The following is a 15,898-nucleotide window of genomic DNA, read 5'->3' as shown; positions in this document are numbered from 1 at the left end:
TTGGCCTGAGGACGAAAACCCTTTTTTAGTCATTAGACTTACCACTCGGCTGAAATAGTCATCTAAAACTTCCACAAAGTTGTGGATGAATTCATAAATCGCCATCTCATTCTGAAATAAAGAAGGAAGGATGCATTCAGTTTTAGTATGGCCCATGTGTGACTCAGACAGGGAGCTGCCTCGGCACACATGGCTTGGTATACTGATGTGAGCAAGGTAGCTTCCATGGACAACTGTTCAGAATAGTTTTATAACTCACTCGTTTAAAAGAAGTTTATTAAGAGGAGAAATATAGAAAACCGTAACTGCTAAGGTTTTTTTATTTTATTTTATTTATTTTTTTAAATGTATTTTATTGATTTTTTACAGAGAGGAAGGGAGAGGGATAGAGCTAGAAACATTGATGAGAGAGAAACATTGATCAGCTGCCTCCTGCACCCCTCCTACTGAGGATGTGCCCGCAACCAAGGTACATGCCCTCGACTGGAATCGAACCTGGGACCTTTCAGTCCACAGGCCGATGCTCTATCCACTGAGCCAAACCAGTTAGGGCTGCTAAGGTTTTTTTAAATGTCCATAATGAATCTAGCTGGACTGAAACCGGACTGAGTCTAGTGCAGAATTCTGAGCTCTACTCCCTGACTTCACCTCCAACTGGCTGAAGCAATTTTTCAGTTTCCACATGCCATCACTTTTCTACTTGTGAAGATGCGGAAACCATCTCCAAGTTTTGTTCACAGATAAAACACTGAGATTTCAAAGTATTTTAGATCGCTCTTTCAGAGCGTGCATGGCCATAGGTGCTGTTGATCTGGGCCTGGCATTTCTGAAAAGGTGAACTTAAATCTGAGGAGACATAATCACAACAGAATCATATTCACAGTTTGCTGTGGCCTCTGATATGTCAGCCTATCAGAGTTTAATGCCACAATAGATTGGCCACCACACTTGTCTAAACTGCCCTACTGTGTACCATGGGACGAGGGCAGGACACCAGTACTGCTTTGGGTCGAGGAAGGCCCTCTGTGGTTTCGTGCTTCTCTACAAGCTGCTCATCTAATCTAATAAAAATCCAAGGTATTTCTCCTCCACACAGCTTTCCCTAGCCCTGATGGAAACCAAAATCCTGCAAAAGAGCCAAGATAATTCTTAGAGAGGCAAGTAGGGAAGAAAATGTCAATGTAAAAAGGAATGAAAACCAGACTGTTTTTATATACAACTTCCTTGCATCTTCTACAGGCCCTTCTGTTATCTTACCTCGGTGTCATTAACTCCAACCACGATGAAGAGAGCTGCATACTGCCGATATATCAGCTTAAAATCCTTATATTCAACAAAAGAGCACTAGACAAACAAAACACAATTACACATTAATTCCTATGGTGGAAATGGATTTCTTCAAAATGGCTTGCATAATTTTTATCTTCTTATTTGAGTACCTGCCAACACATTCTTAGAAATACACATTAAAATGTTACATGTCTTTGTTGGTCTCTCCTCACAATATTGGGGAGACGACTTGGAAGCATCTCTAGTGGGAGGAAGGAAGTGGTCTTGGAACAAAGGCTCTGTTCCCATCTGTGCTCCTTCTTATTCCTTTGTGGGCTCTATGTGGAACTCAGCAGGCAAAACTACTGAATACTCAGCATTTTACACTGTCTGCAATGTGAAAATAACCCAACACAATACTTTCTTCTTAACCATCACTGAAGAACCAAATATATGTAGCAGACACCCATGCCAAAAAATAAAATAAAAAATCTCTATTTCTTTTTCCTAGCTCCATAGAATCAATGTAGACTCTTTTATAAACCATTTAAAGATGGCTTTTGAGACCTAGCTGGCTCAGTGCACAGAGCGTCAGCCTGCGGACTGAAGGGTTCCTGGTTCGATGCCGGTCAGGGGCACATGCCTGGGCTGTGGGCTCGATCCCCAGTAGAGGGCGTGCAGGAGGCAGCCGATCAATGATTATCTCTCATCATTGATGTTTCTATCTCTCTCCCTCTTCCTTCCTCTCTAAAATCAATAAAAATATATTTTAAAAAATAAAGAAAAGATAAAGATGGTTTTTGTGTGGCAAAGCTAGACGCATCTTCATTGTAAACATTGCCTCTTAGGAATTCATAACTAGCTTACCATCACTGACTTGTGGATAAAACAACTCCCTCCCGTTTATCTCTCTCCTACAGTCACTGTACAAAGGAAAATGGGATGGCCCCGGGTGGAAAGGAACTGGGAGCCAACGGAAAGCACAGTGCTGCCCTTCCTTGGACTTCGGGTGTGCTTGGCCAAACGTGATTGAGCATCGGCTGTACGGCTTTTTGCACTGAAGATGTTGCTCTTGGCAGCCCGGATGCACCTGAGAATGAAGCTGCACATTTTGATCATGGAATTTCTTCCATGGAAGCCACTTGACAAATTATAAAATGGAGGCGGTGAGGCTTTTATTTAAAATCAGGATGAAGGCAGTAAGTGCAGGACCATTCTGCAACCTCTGGCTGACTGTAGAGCCAGGGTGATTTGTGCTCAGTTGGATCCTTCAAGGAAACACAATCTATCTGAATGAACTGAGGAACATTTTCAACGCTTCTCAGAAGTTTCTGATATTAAAAAAAAGTATCAAGCCCAACTGGTGAGACTCAGTGGTTCAGCGTCAACCTATGAATTAGGAGGTCACAGTTCAATTCCTGGGTCAGGGCACATGTGTGGGTTGCAGGCTCGATCCCCAGTATGGGGCGTGCAGGAGGAAGCTGATCATCAATGTTTCTTTTTAAAAAAATATTTTTATTGATTTCAGCGTGGAAGGGAGAGGGAAAGAGAGATAGAAACATCAATGATGAGAATTATTGATTGGCTGCTTCCTGCACGCCCCCTACTGGGGATCGAGCCCACATGTGCCCTTGACCAAAATCGAACCCGGGACCCTTCAGTCTGCAGGCTGGCGCTCTATCCACTGAGCCAAACCAGCTAGGGCTCATCATTGATGTTTCTATCTCTCTCTCCCTCTTCCTTTCCCTTCCTCTCTGAAATCAATAAAAATATATATGTATTTTTAAAAAGTATCAAAGCACTTTGAGGATAAAATATAAACTAAGCTGAGATTGTACTACTTTGGTGCCTGATTTTGACAAAACACCAGTGGATTCCTATTAAAGTCTAAAATAATTTAGAGTGCTTCAAAAATATCCAACAGTATATTTATTCAAAAGCACATATTTAAAAAGAATAACTTATCAGTGAAAGGGGTGTTTGAAATTACAGAGTTGAAATTATAGGAAGATTCAAGCATGAGTGCTTCTGGAGTGTGCCTACCTTTACTTAAATTATGTGGCTATTAACATAGTCCTTTAATAGTTTGTTTCCTTTGACAACTAGGCAAAGCAGTGTGTACCATGGCAGACCAAAGTAGTAATTCAAAGAAAACTCTTGAGAGGTTCCAAATGGAAAATCAGTTTAGAAGACAAGGGAAACAGTTCCAACGCATTAACTTCTGAAGCACAGATGTAGCTTAATATTTTATGACTTAGCAGTGGTTCCCACAGCCAGCCTTTCTACCTAGGCAGTGAAATGGAGAATTGGCAAAATGAATGGGTGTTTTAAACAAGCTTTCTGATTTTGTCTCAGTTTGTTCAGTGATTTCCAATGGATTCAAAGTTTAGGACCTGGATTAAGTAATTATCCAATCAAAGTTCTTTGAAAATGTAAACTCCATTTTAAAAAATTCCCACTTTAAAATTATTTCAATGATTTAATTTAACCTTAATTTTGGCAGAATGAATGGATTTGTTGTTTCTTTTTTTAAATTTCCATTTCTCCTATCTATATAATAAAAGAACACAGGTCTAATCAGGTTTTTTTTGTTTCTAATAAATCTTTATTGTTCAGATTATTACAATTGTTCCTCTTTTTTCCCCCCATAGCTCCCCTCCACTCGGTTCCCATCCCACCCTCTGACCTTACCCCTGCCACTGTCCTCATCCATAGGTGTATGATTTTTGTCCAGTCTCTTCCCACACCCCCCACACCCCTTTCCCCCTGAGAATTGTCAGTCCACTCCCTTTCTATGGCCCTGATTCTATTATATTCACCAGTTTATTCTGTTCATCAGATTTTTTATTCACTTGATTTTTAGATTCACTTGTTGATAGATATGTATTTGTTGTTCATAATTTTTATCTTTACCTTTTTCTTCTTCTTCCTCTTCTTAAAGAATACCTTTCAGCATTCCATATAATACTGGTTTGGTGGTGATGAACTCCTTTAGCTTTTTCTTGTCTGTGAAGCTCTTTATCTGACCTTCAATTCTGAATGATAGCTTTGCTGGGTAGAGTAATCTTGGTTTTAGGTTCTTGCTATTCATCACTTTGAATATTTCTTGCCACTCCCATCTGGCCTACATAGTTTCTGTTGAGAAATCAGCTGACAATCGTATGGGTGCTCCCTTGTAGGTAACTAACTGTTTTTCTCTTGCTGCTTTTAATATTCTCTCTTTGTCTTTTGCTCTTGGCATTTTAATTATGATGTGTCTTGGTGTGGTCCTCTTTGGATTCCTTTTGTTTGGGGTTCTGTGCGCTTCCTGGACTTTTAAGTCTATTTCTCTCACCAGGTGGGGGAAGTTTTCAGTCATTATTTCTTCAAATAGGTTTTCAGTATCTTGCTCTCTCTCTTCTTCTGGCACCCTCATAATTCGGATGTTGGTATGCTTGAAGTGGTCCCAGAGGTTCCTTACACTATCTTCAACTTTTTGGATTCTTTTTTCTTTTTTTTTGCTTTTCCGGTTGAGTGTTTTTTGCTTCTTTGTATTTCAAATCTTTGGCTTGATTCTTGCATTCCTCTAGTCTGCTGTTAGATCTCTGTATAATATTTTTTATTTCAGTCAGTGTATGTTTAATTTCTAGTTGGTCCTTTTTCATATCCTCGAGAGTCTCGCTAAATTTATCGGCCTTTTCTAGAAAATTCTTGAAAAAACTTATAACCGTGGTTTTGAACTCTATATCCAGTCGTTTGCTTTCCTCCATTTCTTTCATTTGTGATCTGTTTCTTTGTCTCCGCATTTTGGCTGCTTCCCTGAGTTGGTAGAGTAGCTTTGTGTGCTAGGTGTCCTATAAGGTCAAGTGGCTCAGCCTCCCCAGTTACCTGAGGTAGACACTCTTGGTGCACCCCTTTGTGGGCTGTGTGCACAGTCTTGTTGTAGTTAAGCCTTGATTGGTTGGTATCACTGGGAGGAATTGACCTCCAGACCAATTTGCTGTGAGGATCAGCTGTGTCTACGCTGGGAGAACTTCTGTGCCGGAGACACCCTTATGAGACAAGACTTGCAAAAGCCTCTGTGCTCAGCTTGGATGGAGTGGAGTCTCAGGGCGGAGCAGACAGCAATGGCTTCCTGTCAGCCCTGCCCTAAGGGGCCTCTGGGTCTCAGTGTCCCACGGTAATTGCTGCAAGCACTTCTGAGAGAAATCCGCCCTCGAGTTTTGCCTGCTGCCAGACAGTCCAGTTTCTCTCCAAATGAGTCTGGGTCCCCAGAGTCTCGCCCAGAACCGGAGTTCAGTGCAGTTGGGAGCTTTGGTCTCCCTCCCGCTTGAGAAAGTCAGCCGCGCACTCAGTTGCCAGTTTTCTCCACGTGCGCACCTCTGTACCTCTGCCTTCTGCAGCTCCTCTGAGTCTCAGTGTGCTTCTAGTTATAGAATTTCCACTCAGCCAGCCTTCCTGTGGTTCTGGATGATGTCCGTTTTGTCTTTTAGTTGTAGTTTTGAAATTGTTGTGCGAGGCAGCAGTTTAGGTGTTTACCTATGCCACCATCTTGGTTTTCTCCTCTCAGGTTTGTTTTAAAATCACTAGTTCCAGTATTATGTTGTTGGCAAATTCACAAAAATAATAAGCAGAAAAAAATTACACCATACATGAGAATCATATTATTATTCTCTGGCACAAAGTGTGTCTTTGAGTGTTTACCACTATACCTGCCATCTGATCTTCAACTTTTGGCTTAAAGAAAACCACCTGCTACAAGTACTCCTAAGAGTTCCAAGGGCTGAATTCATATGAACAACAAAAATAAGATATGTCTATCAGCAGGAACAAATTTGAGGTGCCACTTCCATGCTGCATTGAGACAAATATGCTGACCTACATATGAACCCAAGACTGTTTCTGGTTTGCTTTGTTTTTATTTTCCTTTAAGGGATGTAAGGAGAGCTATGCTTCAGCCTTCATTTCACTTGTTATTTTCCCTAATAACTGTTGAAATAAAGTAGTTCAAAGAAAACGATGCCCACTGAGACACGGTAATAACAGATATGCCATTGCTGAGTTGAAGGCAGAGATAAGAGAGAATTGGAAACTTACTTGTTCACTGGATCGAGAGAGGCAGCTCTTGATGACTTCTGTTTCCAGAAGTGTACGCTTATTAATATCCACGTGCTCATAGTACTTAGACAGCCGGGTCTGCCCTTGTTTATTCACCATGAGGAAGAATTTTATCATTTTTTTCTGGCCAGTATTTTTCCAAATACAAATAAAAAGTTATGGCAAGGGTGGCTATAATTAGAACCTGAAGGATGAAAGAAAAACAGAAAGGCAAGATCAATTTTCATAAAGGATCATATTAAATGTGTTCTACAAATGAACCAGAAGTAAGTAAAAAATGTCTTCTGATGTCATTGGTCTTCACTACTATGAACTAAATGAGGTTTTAAAAATAATTAAATGTAAATGTTCATTAATTATCTTCCAAAACATTTTTAGTATCCACAGTACTTCTACTCACATTTCATCCATGGACTGACTCATCAGTCTTGTTGGACTGATGTGTCAAGCACCAGAAGAATATGGAGATGAAGTAATCATTTCTGATCTTCACACCTAGCAAAGCTGCTAGGTAGGTAATCAAGTAACAATGGTATGAGGTAATGAGTTACAACTGGTACAGACGGGAGGGGCAAGGCACATCATAGGAGTGTTGGGAACAGCTTCTCAAAGAAGGGGCACTTAAAAAGTCCTTAACAGCCAGGTCCGTATGGCTCAGTGGTTGAGCGTCAGCCTATGAACCAGGAGGTCACAGTTTGATTCCTGGTCAGGGCGCATGCCCAGGATGCGGGCTCAATCCCCAGTAAAGGGCATGCAGGAGGCAGCCAATCAATGATTCTCTCATCATTGATATTTATCTCTCTCCCTCCCTGTCCCTTCCTCTCTGAAATCAATAAAAATATATTTGGGGGGAAAAGTCCTTAACAATGATCTAGAGGAAGTGACTCTGGGGCAGAGAAAGCAGGGATGTGAAAGCTCTGGATAGTTCAATGGCTCTGGTTCAGGGGGCAGGAAGAACAATCACAGGAAACTGAGCTGCTCACATAAGATGATAATGGCTTTAGAAGTCATGCTAAAGAATAGGAACTATTTTATGGAAAATGGAGACAAGATCTATAGTGAAGCGTTTTTTCCGTTAATGTTGGAAGCAGTAGTCTTAGTAGCAACTATAATAACAAGGCCCTATAACAAGTCCTGTAAGGTCTGTACTAAGCAATGTACATATATTATTAAATTTTCACAATAAGCAGGTACTTCTGTTATCCCATTTTAAGGACAAGCAGGGATTAAGACACCCAAAGTCCCTGGATTATTTTGCCAGAGGTGGAGCCCAGCTTAGAGGACAAACACATGATCCTTATCATTCAGGAGTTCATGCTGTGGCTTTATTTCTAACTAAGCTGTACTGAAACTTATGTTTGTTCCTTTTGCACTTAATATAGATTTTGAAAGAATCAATTGCAAAAAAGTACAATATTGACTAATGGCCAGACCTTTCATCATGAGCGTCCGAGTTGCCTCATTGGCTCATCGGACAATATCATATTCACATTTTATACTATCTGTGAAAATCAGTGCAAAAGACCAAGGTTAACAATACTTCTTAAATACACGTTTGGTTGCTGTGTCCATTCAGTGTGTAGAACAGGATGTCATCTAGACCAGCTCAGAGGAGGCTATACAGCTGTGTCAGGGGGACACTTGTGGCCATTCACTCCCTTTTCCAGGATGCTATCCTCACTACTGTAGGTGGGATGGCAACATACTTTACGCTGCTTAATCATTTGGTATTATGTGCTGCTTTTACTCTCCTTAAAAATTATTCCCAGTAAATTATGACACATGACTAGTAAATTAAGATTATCATCCTTTCTTTTATTCCCTTTCAGCAAAGTTATTTTAAAACTATCTTTATGAATCTTAGAAATTACAATCCTATGCCCTGGATACTAGCTGCCAGGTAAAAGAAAAAAACATTGTCTCAAAGGAACTCATGGCTAGGGCTTTGCCTTTAAATGCTCTGGTTGCACTGAGTGGTAAAAGAAGATGTAAAATGATCCCATTGAGATGCTACACCGAGGGATCACATTGGTCCTACCTCACAAGCACAGTATTCCTTCCCACTGACTTCAAGATCAAGGATGACATACAAGGATGCGTTGAATTGATACTCATTAGGGTACAAGTCTTGAAAATAGTAGCTGAAGGCACCTAAAATTTTGAGTACAACACTTTCTTGCATGCTCATAATTACACAATATATAACTGTAGAATTACACAGTGGTAATAAAATGAACACACAAAATTATAAACTGTATTATAAAATAAACAACGCCCAAATGTACAATGTGGAGATTCAGAGACAAGCACATGTTTGAGAACTGAAGATGAATGTTGTAGGCTCCTCTCCTGAGGAATCATCAGGAAGGAGGGAAATCAATTACGAAATACAGAATGCGCACAGACAAGTGCTGGGAGTGGTCGGGGAGCAGGTATGAACTCCCCCTCTTTTTATAAACTCTTTGCATTCAACAACACACATGGCTGGGGAAGATGTTTGATAGCCAGGAATGTAGATTCCACACCCAAGAGCTTGTGTGAATGTGCAAAGAAGAAAAAGGAAAGCTCACTGGGGAAAGCATTCATTACACGACCAGTGCAAGGAGACCTACAGGCCACGATCGGGCTGTCTGTCTGGGAGCGTCACAGAAGGTATGAACATGTCGTGCCCCAGGGTCCTATGTGATGTAAATGCAATGCCTAGAGAACAGGGAGCCTGGGAAGACCAAAGTACATACTGAATTGGGCACAGCTTTCAAATGTCTGATGGTGTATTTCTGGGAGTTAGAACTGGAAAAGTCTTCATAGATTGTCATATCCAAAGGTGACAAATAGATTTCAACCAGGGTGCCCATGGTGACTAACTGTATCGTTGTTTTGGGTACTGTGTTGGGAAGGAGTCTGGAGCTGTTTTCGGGTTCAGAAGAAAAGAATGGCATGAGTGATTAGTAATGTCAGTCATGCTTAGAAAGCAGGGTGTGGCACCATATCTGCCAAACCTCATTCTGTAGATGGGAAAACTGATAATCTGAGATGTAGAGTGAAGTCCTGAATTCTGGTCTCCAACTCATACAAATGCTGTCTCTAATTTACCACATTGCCTCTTTGCCTCACTCATGCATTGTGTCAATAAATGTTCAATTAAGCTTAATAAACATCAATGTCAGGTAGCTTTGGGAATGATAAACTCAATGTTCTCTTTTCCACTGCACAACTAATTTTGGAACTAGCAAACAATTCCCTGCATGAAAACAGTAGGGTATGAAGTTTCTAGAAATAAAAGTGGTATTTGGTGATGGCTAACATCCTTTCTAGTTACTCCAGAATTCTCTCTCTCTCCCTCTTTCTCTCTCTCTCTCTCAAGCAACGTGAGACAAAAAACATTTTATTCCATAAAAGTGATTGAAATAAAATCCCTGAGTTAAAAAGCAAATTTCCATCAAGAAAATGTTTAGTACTCATCTATCTATACTAATAAAATGGTAACATGGAAATTGGAGAGGACGCCCTCACAGTAATGACTGAACAACAGGCTGCGTAGGGCAATGAGGCTGGCTGGGGGGTTAGTGAGGGACAACCAAACAACCAAACAGCAGGCTGCGTGGGGCGATCAGGTCGGCAGGCGGGGGGGGGGGGGGGGGCGGGCAGTGAGGGGCAACCAGGCTGGCAGAGGGGGCCAGTGAGGGGCGACCAGACCAGCGGGGGGGGGGGGGTCGTAAGGGGTGACCAGGCTGGCGGGGGGAGCAGTTGGGGGCGACCAGGCCAGCAGGGGGGGCAGTTGGGGGCGAACAGGCTGGCGGGGGGGGGGGCAGTTGGGGGCGACCAGGCCAGCAGGGGGGGGCAGTTGGGGGCGACCAGGCCAGCAGGGGGACAGTTCGGGGCGATCAGGCCGACAGGAAGAGGCAGTTAGGGGTGTTCAGGCTGGCAAGGGGGGCAGTTAGGGGCGATCAGGCAGGCAGGCAGGTGAGCAGTTAGGAGCCAGCAGTTCTGGATTGTGAGAGGGATGTCCGACTGCCGGTTTAGGCCCGATCCCCAGGGATTGGGCCTAAACCGGCAGTCAAACAATCCCCGAGGGGTCCCGTATTGGTGAGGGTGCAGGCTGGGCTGAGGGGACCCCACTGCCATGCACAAATTTCGTGCACCAGGCCTCTAGTATATATATAAAAGCTTAAGCCACCAAATGACTGAACGACTGGTCGCTATGATGTGTACTGACCACCAGGGGGCAGACGCTTAACACAGGAGCTGCCCCCTCGTGGTCAGGGCACTCCCATAGCCAAACTCCTGTGGCCCCTCCCTCTGGCCGCTGGCCGGCCAACCTCCCATGGCCCCTCCTCCTGCTGGCCAACCTCCCTTGGCCCCAATTGGCCCCGATCGCCGGTCAGGCCAAGGGACTCCACCCATGCACAAATTCGTGCACTGGGCCCTTAGTATGTATATATGTATATATCCTATCTAATAAAGACGGAATATGCAAATTGACCGTCACTTCACGACAAAGATGGTGGCACCCACAGCCAATAAGGAGGGAATATGCAAATTGATGTGACAAAAATGGTGGTGGCCGGGCCAGGACGCTTGCGTCGTCGCCAAGGCCCAGCTGCTCTGGGCCTCTGGCCAGCACACGAAAGTGGAAGGCGGCTCCGGGCCATGGCGAAGGCGGAAGGCGGCAGCCAGAGTGAAAGCCCAGGTCCCGGCAGCCAGGGGAAGGAAGGCCTATTCTTGCACGAATCGTGGTGCATCGGGCCTCTAGTCCTAATATATAAAAACCCAGGGTCCGTAACATCCAAAACAACCGAAGACTCGAATGATCAGAAGTCAGTGCTGGGTTGCTGTGGCGAGCCAGCACTGACTGCCTGCTGCTGCGGGCACCGCAAGCCAGCACTGACTGCCGAGGGGGCTGGGATCAGGTCTGAAGAGAGGCCTGGAGAGAGAAGCAGGGTCTGATCCATAGTCTCTGTGGCAGCTATTGATCAGCCCTTGCCTCTCTCTTTCTCTTGGGGGCCTGGCCAGCAGCTGCGCCTCTCTTTCTCTCAGGCCTCTGCTGGGGCTGCTGATCAGCTCTGCCTCTCTGATCAGGCCCATTGATAGGCCCGGAGATGCTGACTGGCATAGAAACCGACCAATCAGAACCTAATCTGGGTGAACTGCGAAGGCAGAAGCTAAGGTGGGGGCTGAGGAGGGGTTTTAAGGGCAACAGCTGTTTGGTGTAAGGTGTAAGAAAGCGGTTCAATTTTTTAATGACCGGTTTGGCAATATAGTGCATATGGCTGGCTATCAGTTCAGATATAGGGATTATGTATCTTTGTCTGGCAAGAGCATCTCATCCTGATGAAAAAGGCTTTTCCCCCCATTTAAGCAATCCTATCCTATATAATCTACCTATACTAATAAAAGGATAACATGCTAATTAGACTGGGTCGACCGGCCATCTTCTGGACGTCCGACTTCCTTCCGGACAAAGCCATGGTGGTGGGGGCCAAGGCAAAGGCCATTAGGGGTGATCAGGCTGGCAGGGGAGGGCAGTTGGGGGTAAGATCAGGCTGGCAGGGGAGGGCAGTTGGGGGCAAGCAGGCGGGGAGGGCAGTTGGGGGGAGATCAGGCTGGCAGGGGAGAGGAGTTAGGGGTGATCAGGCAGGCAGAGGCAGTTAGGGGTGATCAGGCCGGCAGGGGAGAGCAGTTAGGGGCAAGATCAGGCCAGCAGGGGAGGGTCGTTGGGGGCAAGATCAGGCTAGCAGGGGAGGTCAGTTGGGGGCAACCAGGCTGGCAGGGGAGGACAGTTGGGGGGAGATCATGCCGGTAGGAGAGGGCAGTTGGGGGCGAGATCAGGCTGGCAAGGGAGGGCAGTTAGGGGCAATCAGGCAGGCAGGTAGAGAGGTTAGGGGTGATCAGGCAGGCAGGCAGGCAGGCAGGCAGGCAGGCAGAGGGATTAGGGGCAATCAGGCAGGCAGGCAGGTGAGCGGTTAGGAGCCAGTGGTCCCAGATTGCGAGAGGGATGTCTGACCGCCAGTTTAGGCCCAATCCCTGTGGAATCAGGCCTAAACCGGCGGTCGGACATCCCCCAAGGGGTCCCCGATTGGAGAGGGTGCAGGCTGGGCTGAGGAAAGTCCTCCCCCCATGCATGAATTTCGTGCACTGGGCCACTAGCCCATATAATAAAAGCCTAAGCGACCGTTACAGCAGAACGACCAGAACAACCGGTCGCTACACGCGGGAGCTGCCCCTTGGTGGTGGGAGTGCCGCTCAGCCAAAAGCCAGCTTCACGGCTGGAGAGCGCAGCGGCGGTGGCAGGAGCCTCTCCCGCATCTGTGGCAGCACTAAGGAGCAGAGCCGAGTGGTAAGGAGCAGTGTGCAGGCGGGCAGTAAGGAGCGAGGGGTCACGGACTGCGAGAAGGTGCAGGCCAGGCTGAGCTCCCCACCCCCAGTGTACGAATTTCTTGCACTGGGCCTCTAGTACAGTTTAACAGTCAAAAGCTCACGTGAACTGGATGGAACTTGACTGGCTCTACTACTTACTAGCTTGGTTTTCCAGGTCAAGTTACTTAAATCTTTCTGTACTCAGTCTGAGGTACAATGGGAAAAGTAACAGTACGTACCTTCTGGGTTGTAAGGATTAGAGGAATAATTATATGTAATGTTCTCAGAAACTGAGCACAGCACCTTTTCCTCAGTGAAGCCTTTCACGCTTATGCCAATCCCCTCTTTCTAACCACAAAAAGCTGGTTATCCTTTCTAAGAACCCATCATTCTAGCTAACAAACCTGTCACCCTATAGCAGTGATTTTCAACCAGGGTGCCGCAAGAAGCAAACTGCTCTGCTGCAATAATTAAAAAAAAATGTTTTTATTGATTTTAGACTGAAAGTATTGGAGAGGGAGATAGAAACATTGATGAGAGAGAAACATATAGGCTGCCTCCTGCATAACCCCTACTGGGGATCAAGTCAGTAACACAGGCATGTGCCCTGACTGGGAATCCAATCAGTGACCTCTTGGTACTTGGGGCGATGCTCAACCAACTGAGCCACATTGGCCAAGCTGCAAGAATTTTTAAAGCATGCAATATTTGACTATTTAGTCAGAGGCACTGACCTCTTTTCTCTTAGATTGTCACATAAAAAAAATTAAGAACAGCCAACACAACAACAGCAATCTAGTGTGAATGAATTAAAATTATACCTATTTTTTTGTCAGATCGGCAAAAAATGTATTTTTTGGTGTGCCACAGAATTTTAGTAATTAGTTTATGTGTGTCATGAGATGAAAAAGGTTGAAAATCGTTGCCCTATATAATCATTATTTAATTACACACTGAGCTCCACTATCAGACCAGTGATTTTCACTTTCTATTGTGATGATACTATCTAATAAAAGAGTAATATGCAGATTGACCATCACTCCAACACACAAGATGGCTGCCCCCATGTGGTCAAAGATCCTGCCCTCATGTGGACACAAGATGGCCACCACAAGATGGCCAGCAGGGGAGGGCAGTTGGGAGGGACCAGGCCTGCAAGGGAGGGCAGTTGTGGGCGATCAGGCCAGCAGGGGAGGGCAGTTGGGAGGGACCGGGCCTGCAAGGGAGGGCAGTTGGGGGTGACCAGGCCAGCAGGGGAGGGCAGTTGGGAGGGACCAGGTCTGCAAGGGAGGGCAGTTGGGGACAATCAAGCCTGCAGGGGAGGGCAGTTAGGGGTGTCCAGGCTGGCAGAGGAGGGAAGTTGGGGGCAACCGGGCCTGCAGGGAAGGGCAGTTGGGGGGGACCCAGGCCTGCAGGGGAGAGCAGTTCGGGGGGACCCAGGCCTGCAGGGAAGGGCAGTTAGGGGTGACCAGGCCTGCAGGGGAGGGCAGTTAGGGGTGACCAGGCCTGCAGGGGAGGGCAGTTAGGGGTGACCAGGCTGGCAGGGGAGCAGTTAGGCATCAATCAGGCTGGCAGGGGAGTGGTTAGGGGGTGATCAGGCTGGCAGGCAGAAGCGGTTAGGGGCAATCAGGAAGGCAGGCAGGCGAGCAGTTGGGAGCCAGCAGTCCTGGATTGAGAGAGGGATGTCCGACTGCCCGTTTAGACCCAATCCTATCGGGTTCAGGCCTAAATGGGCAGTTGGACATCCCTCGAGGGGTCCCAGATTGGAGAGGGTGCAGGCTGGACTGAGGGCCCCCCCACAGTGCACGAATTTCGTGCACTGGGCCTCTAGTAAGAAAGGTATTTTACACTGTGACCCCATATTCAGGTACATAATATCTGAAACAAAAGTTCACAAAACAATGCTTACCCATACTATGCATATTGCACTCTAGTATTTGTCATTTCATTTGGTAAAAACTGTAGTTGGAGGGATTTGGGTTACACAGATGTATGGATATTTTAAAACTCAGCAAATGTACTTTAAAGATTCATGCATTTATTATATGCAAGTTTTATAAAAAGAAACTAATACTCTAATGATATAAATGTTGAAGTATTTGGGCACACTGTATTAATATTTATACTTCGAAATGCACTAAAAACTAAGGTAAATTGATAAATAGACAGATAGATGGTTAGATATATGATAAAGTAAGTATAATAAAACATTAATGGAAGAATCTAGGTGGTAAGTATATGGGACTTCATTTTGAAATTCATATATATATATGAATTTAGTGGCCCCTTAATTTTCCACAGTGTAACCTGATAGAATGTAACAAAAAAAATCATGAAAATGATTCTAGCTTTTACCTCAAGCATTTCAGTCCTGGGAATCTATCTTGAAGTACAATTAAAAATCCATATGCATGAAAATTCATAGCAATATTATTTATAATAGTAAAAAAATGAAACGAACTCAGATACTTCAAACTCAGAACTAAGTGTTAAATGAACACTAACTTGATGTCTTTTCACCATTAAATAAATATTCAGACTATGCAGAAGAATAGAAAAATGTAGATTAAAAAGGAAAAATGTAGATAAAATAATGTTGTCACAAAATCAGAGTACCAAATTCTATACTCATATAGATTACAATAATGTAGAAGGGACATCTAAATAGCTAAAGATTAAAAAGAGATAAGATAGAAATCATACAAAAACAAAAAGAAATAAAACAAAAGAAAAAGAAAAAAAGAACAGACAGATGAACCTTGAAAGCATTATGCTAAGTCAGTCACAAGGACATTTATATGGAATGTCCAGAATAGGGAAATCGACAGAGACGGAAGTAGATTAAAGATTGCCAGGAGATGGTGTTTCAAAGGTTAAGGCCTAAGAGGTATAGGATTATGGTGATGGTTTCACAATTATCCTATCCTATATAATAAAAGCCTAATATGCAAATTTCCCCTCGAGTGGTCATTTGACTAGAAGTTTGACCACTCGCTATGATGTGCACTGACCACCAGGGGTAGTGCAGAACATGGTGGGTGTTGGCGATGCGGGGCTAGCAGTGGGTGGCAGTGCAGGCGCTGCCAGCCCCAATGGGCACCGACAAGAGTGGGACCGCAGAGGGATGGTGGAGCAGGTGAGTGGGCAGCACCAGGTCAAGGCAGGTGCGAGTGGG

The 15,898-nt window shown here is 44.7% G+C and overlaps 1 protein-coding gene across 4 annotated transcripts in view; it reads right to left on the bottom strand.

Moving 5' to 3' along the window:
• Positions 1–15,898, bottom strand: part of AP4S1 (adaptor related protein complex 4 subunit sigma 1) — a 68,619-nt gene that overhangs the window by 31,716 nt on the left and 21,005 nt on the right. For all 4 annotated transcript variants that reach the window (XM_080643120.1, XM_080643118.1, XM_080643117.1 and 1 more), the window contains exons 2-4: positions 6,346–6,550; positions 1,258–1,344; positions 43–111 (exon numbers count right to left, since the gene is read on the bottom strand). In XM_080643120.1, the coding sequence (XP_080499246.1) occupies positions 43–111; positions 1,258–1,344; positions 6,346–6,483 (294 nt within the window). In that variant the 5' untranslated portion in view covers positions 6,484–6,550. The remainder of the gene's footprint in view (positions 1–42; positions 112–1,257; positions 1,345–6,345; positions 6,551–15,898) is intronic.

Source organism: Plecotus auritus (genome assembly GCF_963455305.1).
Source record: "Plecotus auritus genome assembly, chromosome: 1".
Taxonomy (NCBI): Eukaryota; Metazoa; Chordata; class Mammalia; order Chiroptera; family Vespertilionidae; genus Plecotus; species Plecotus auritus.
Note: the sequence above shows the minus strand (reverse complement) of the source record. Positions and strands in the feature narration are given on the sequence as shown.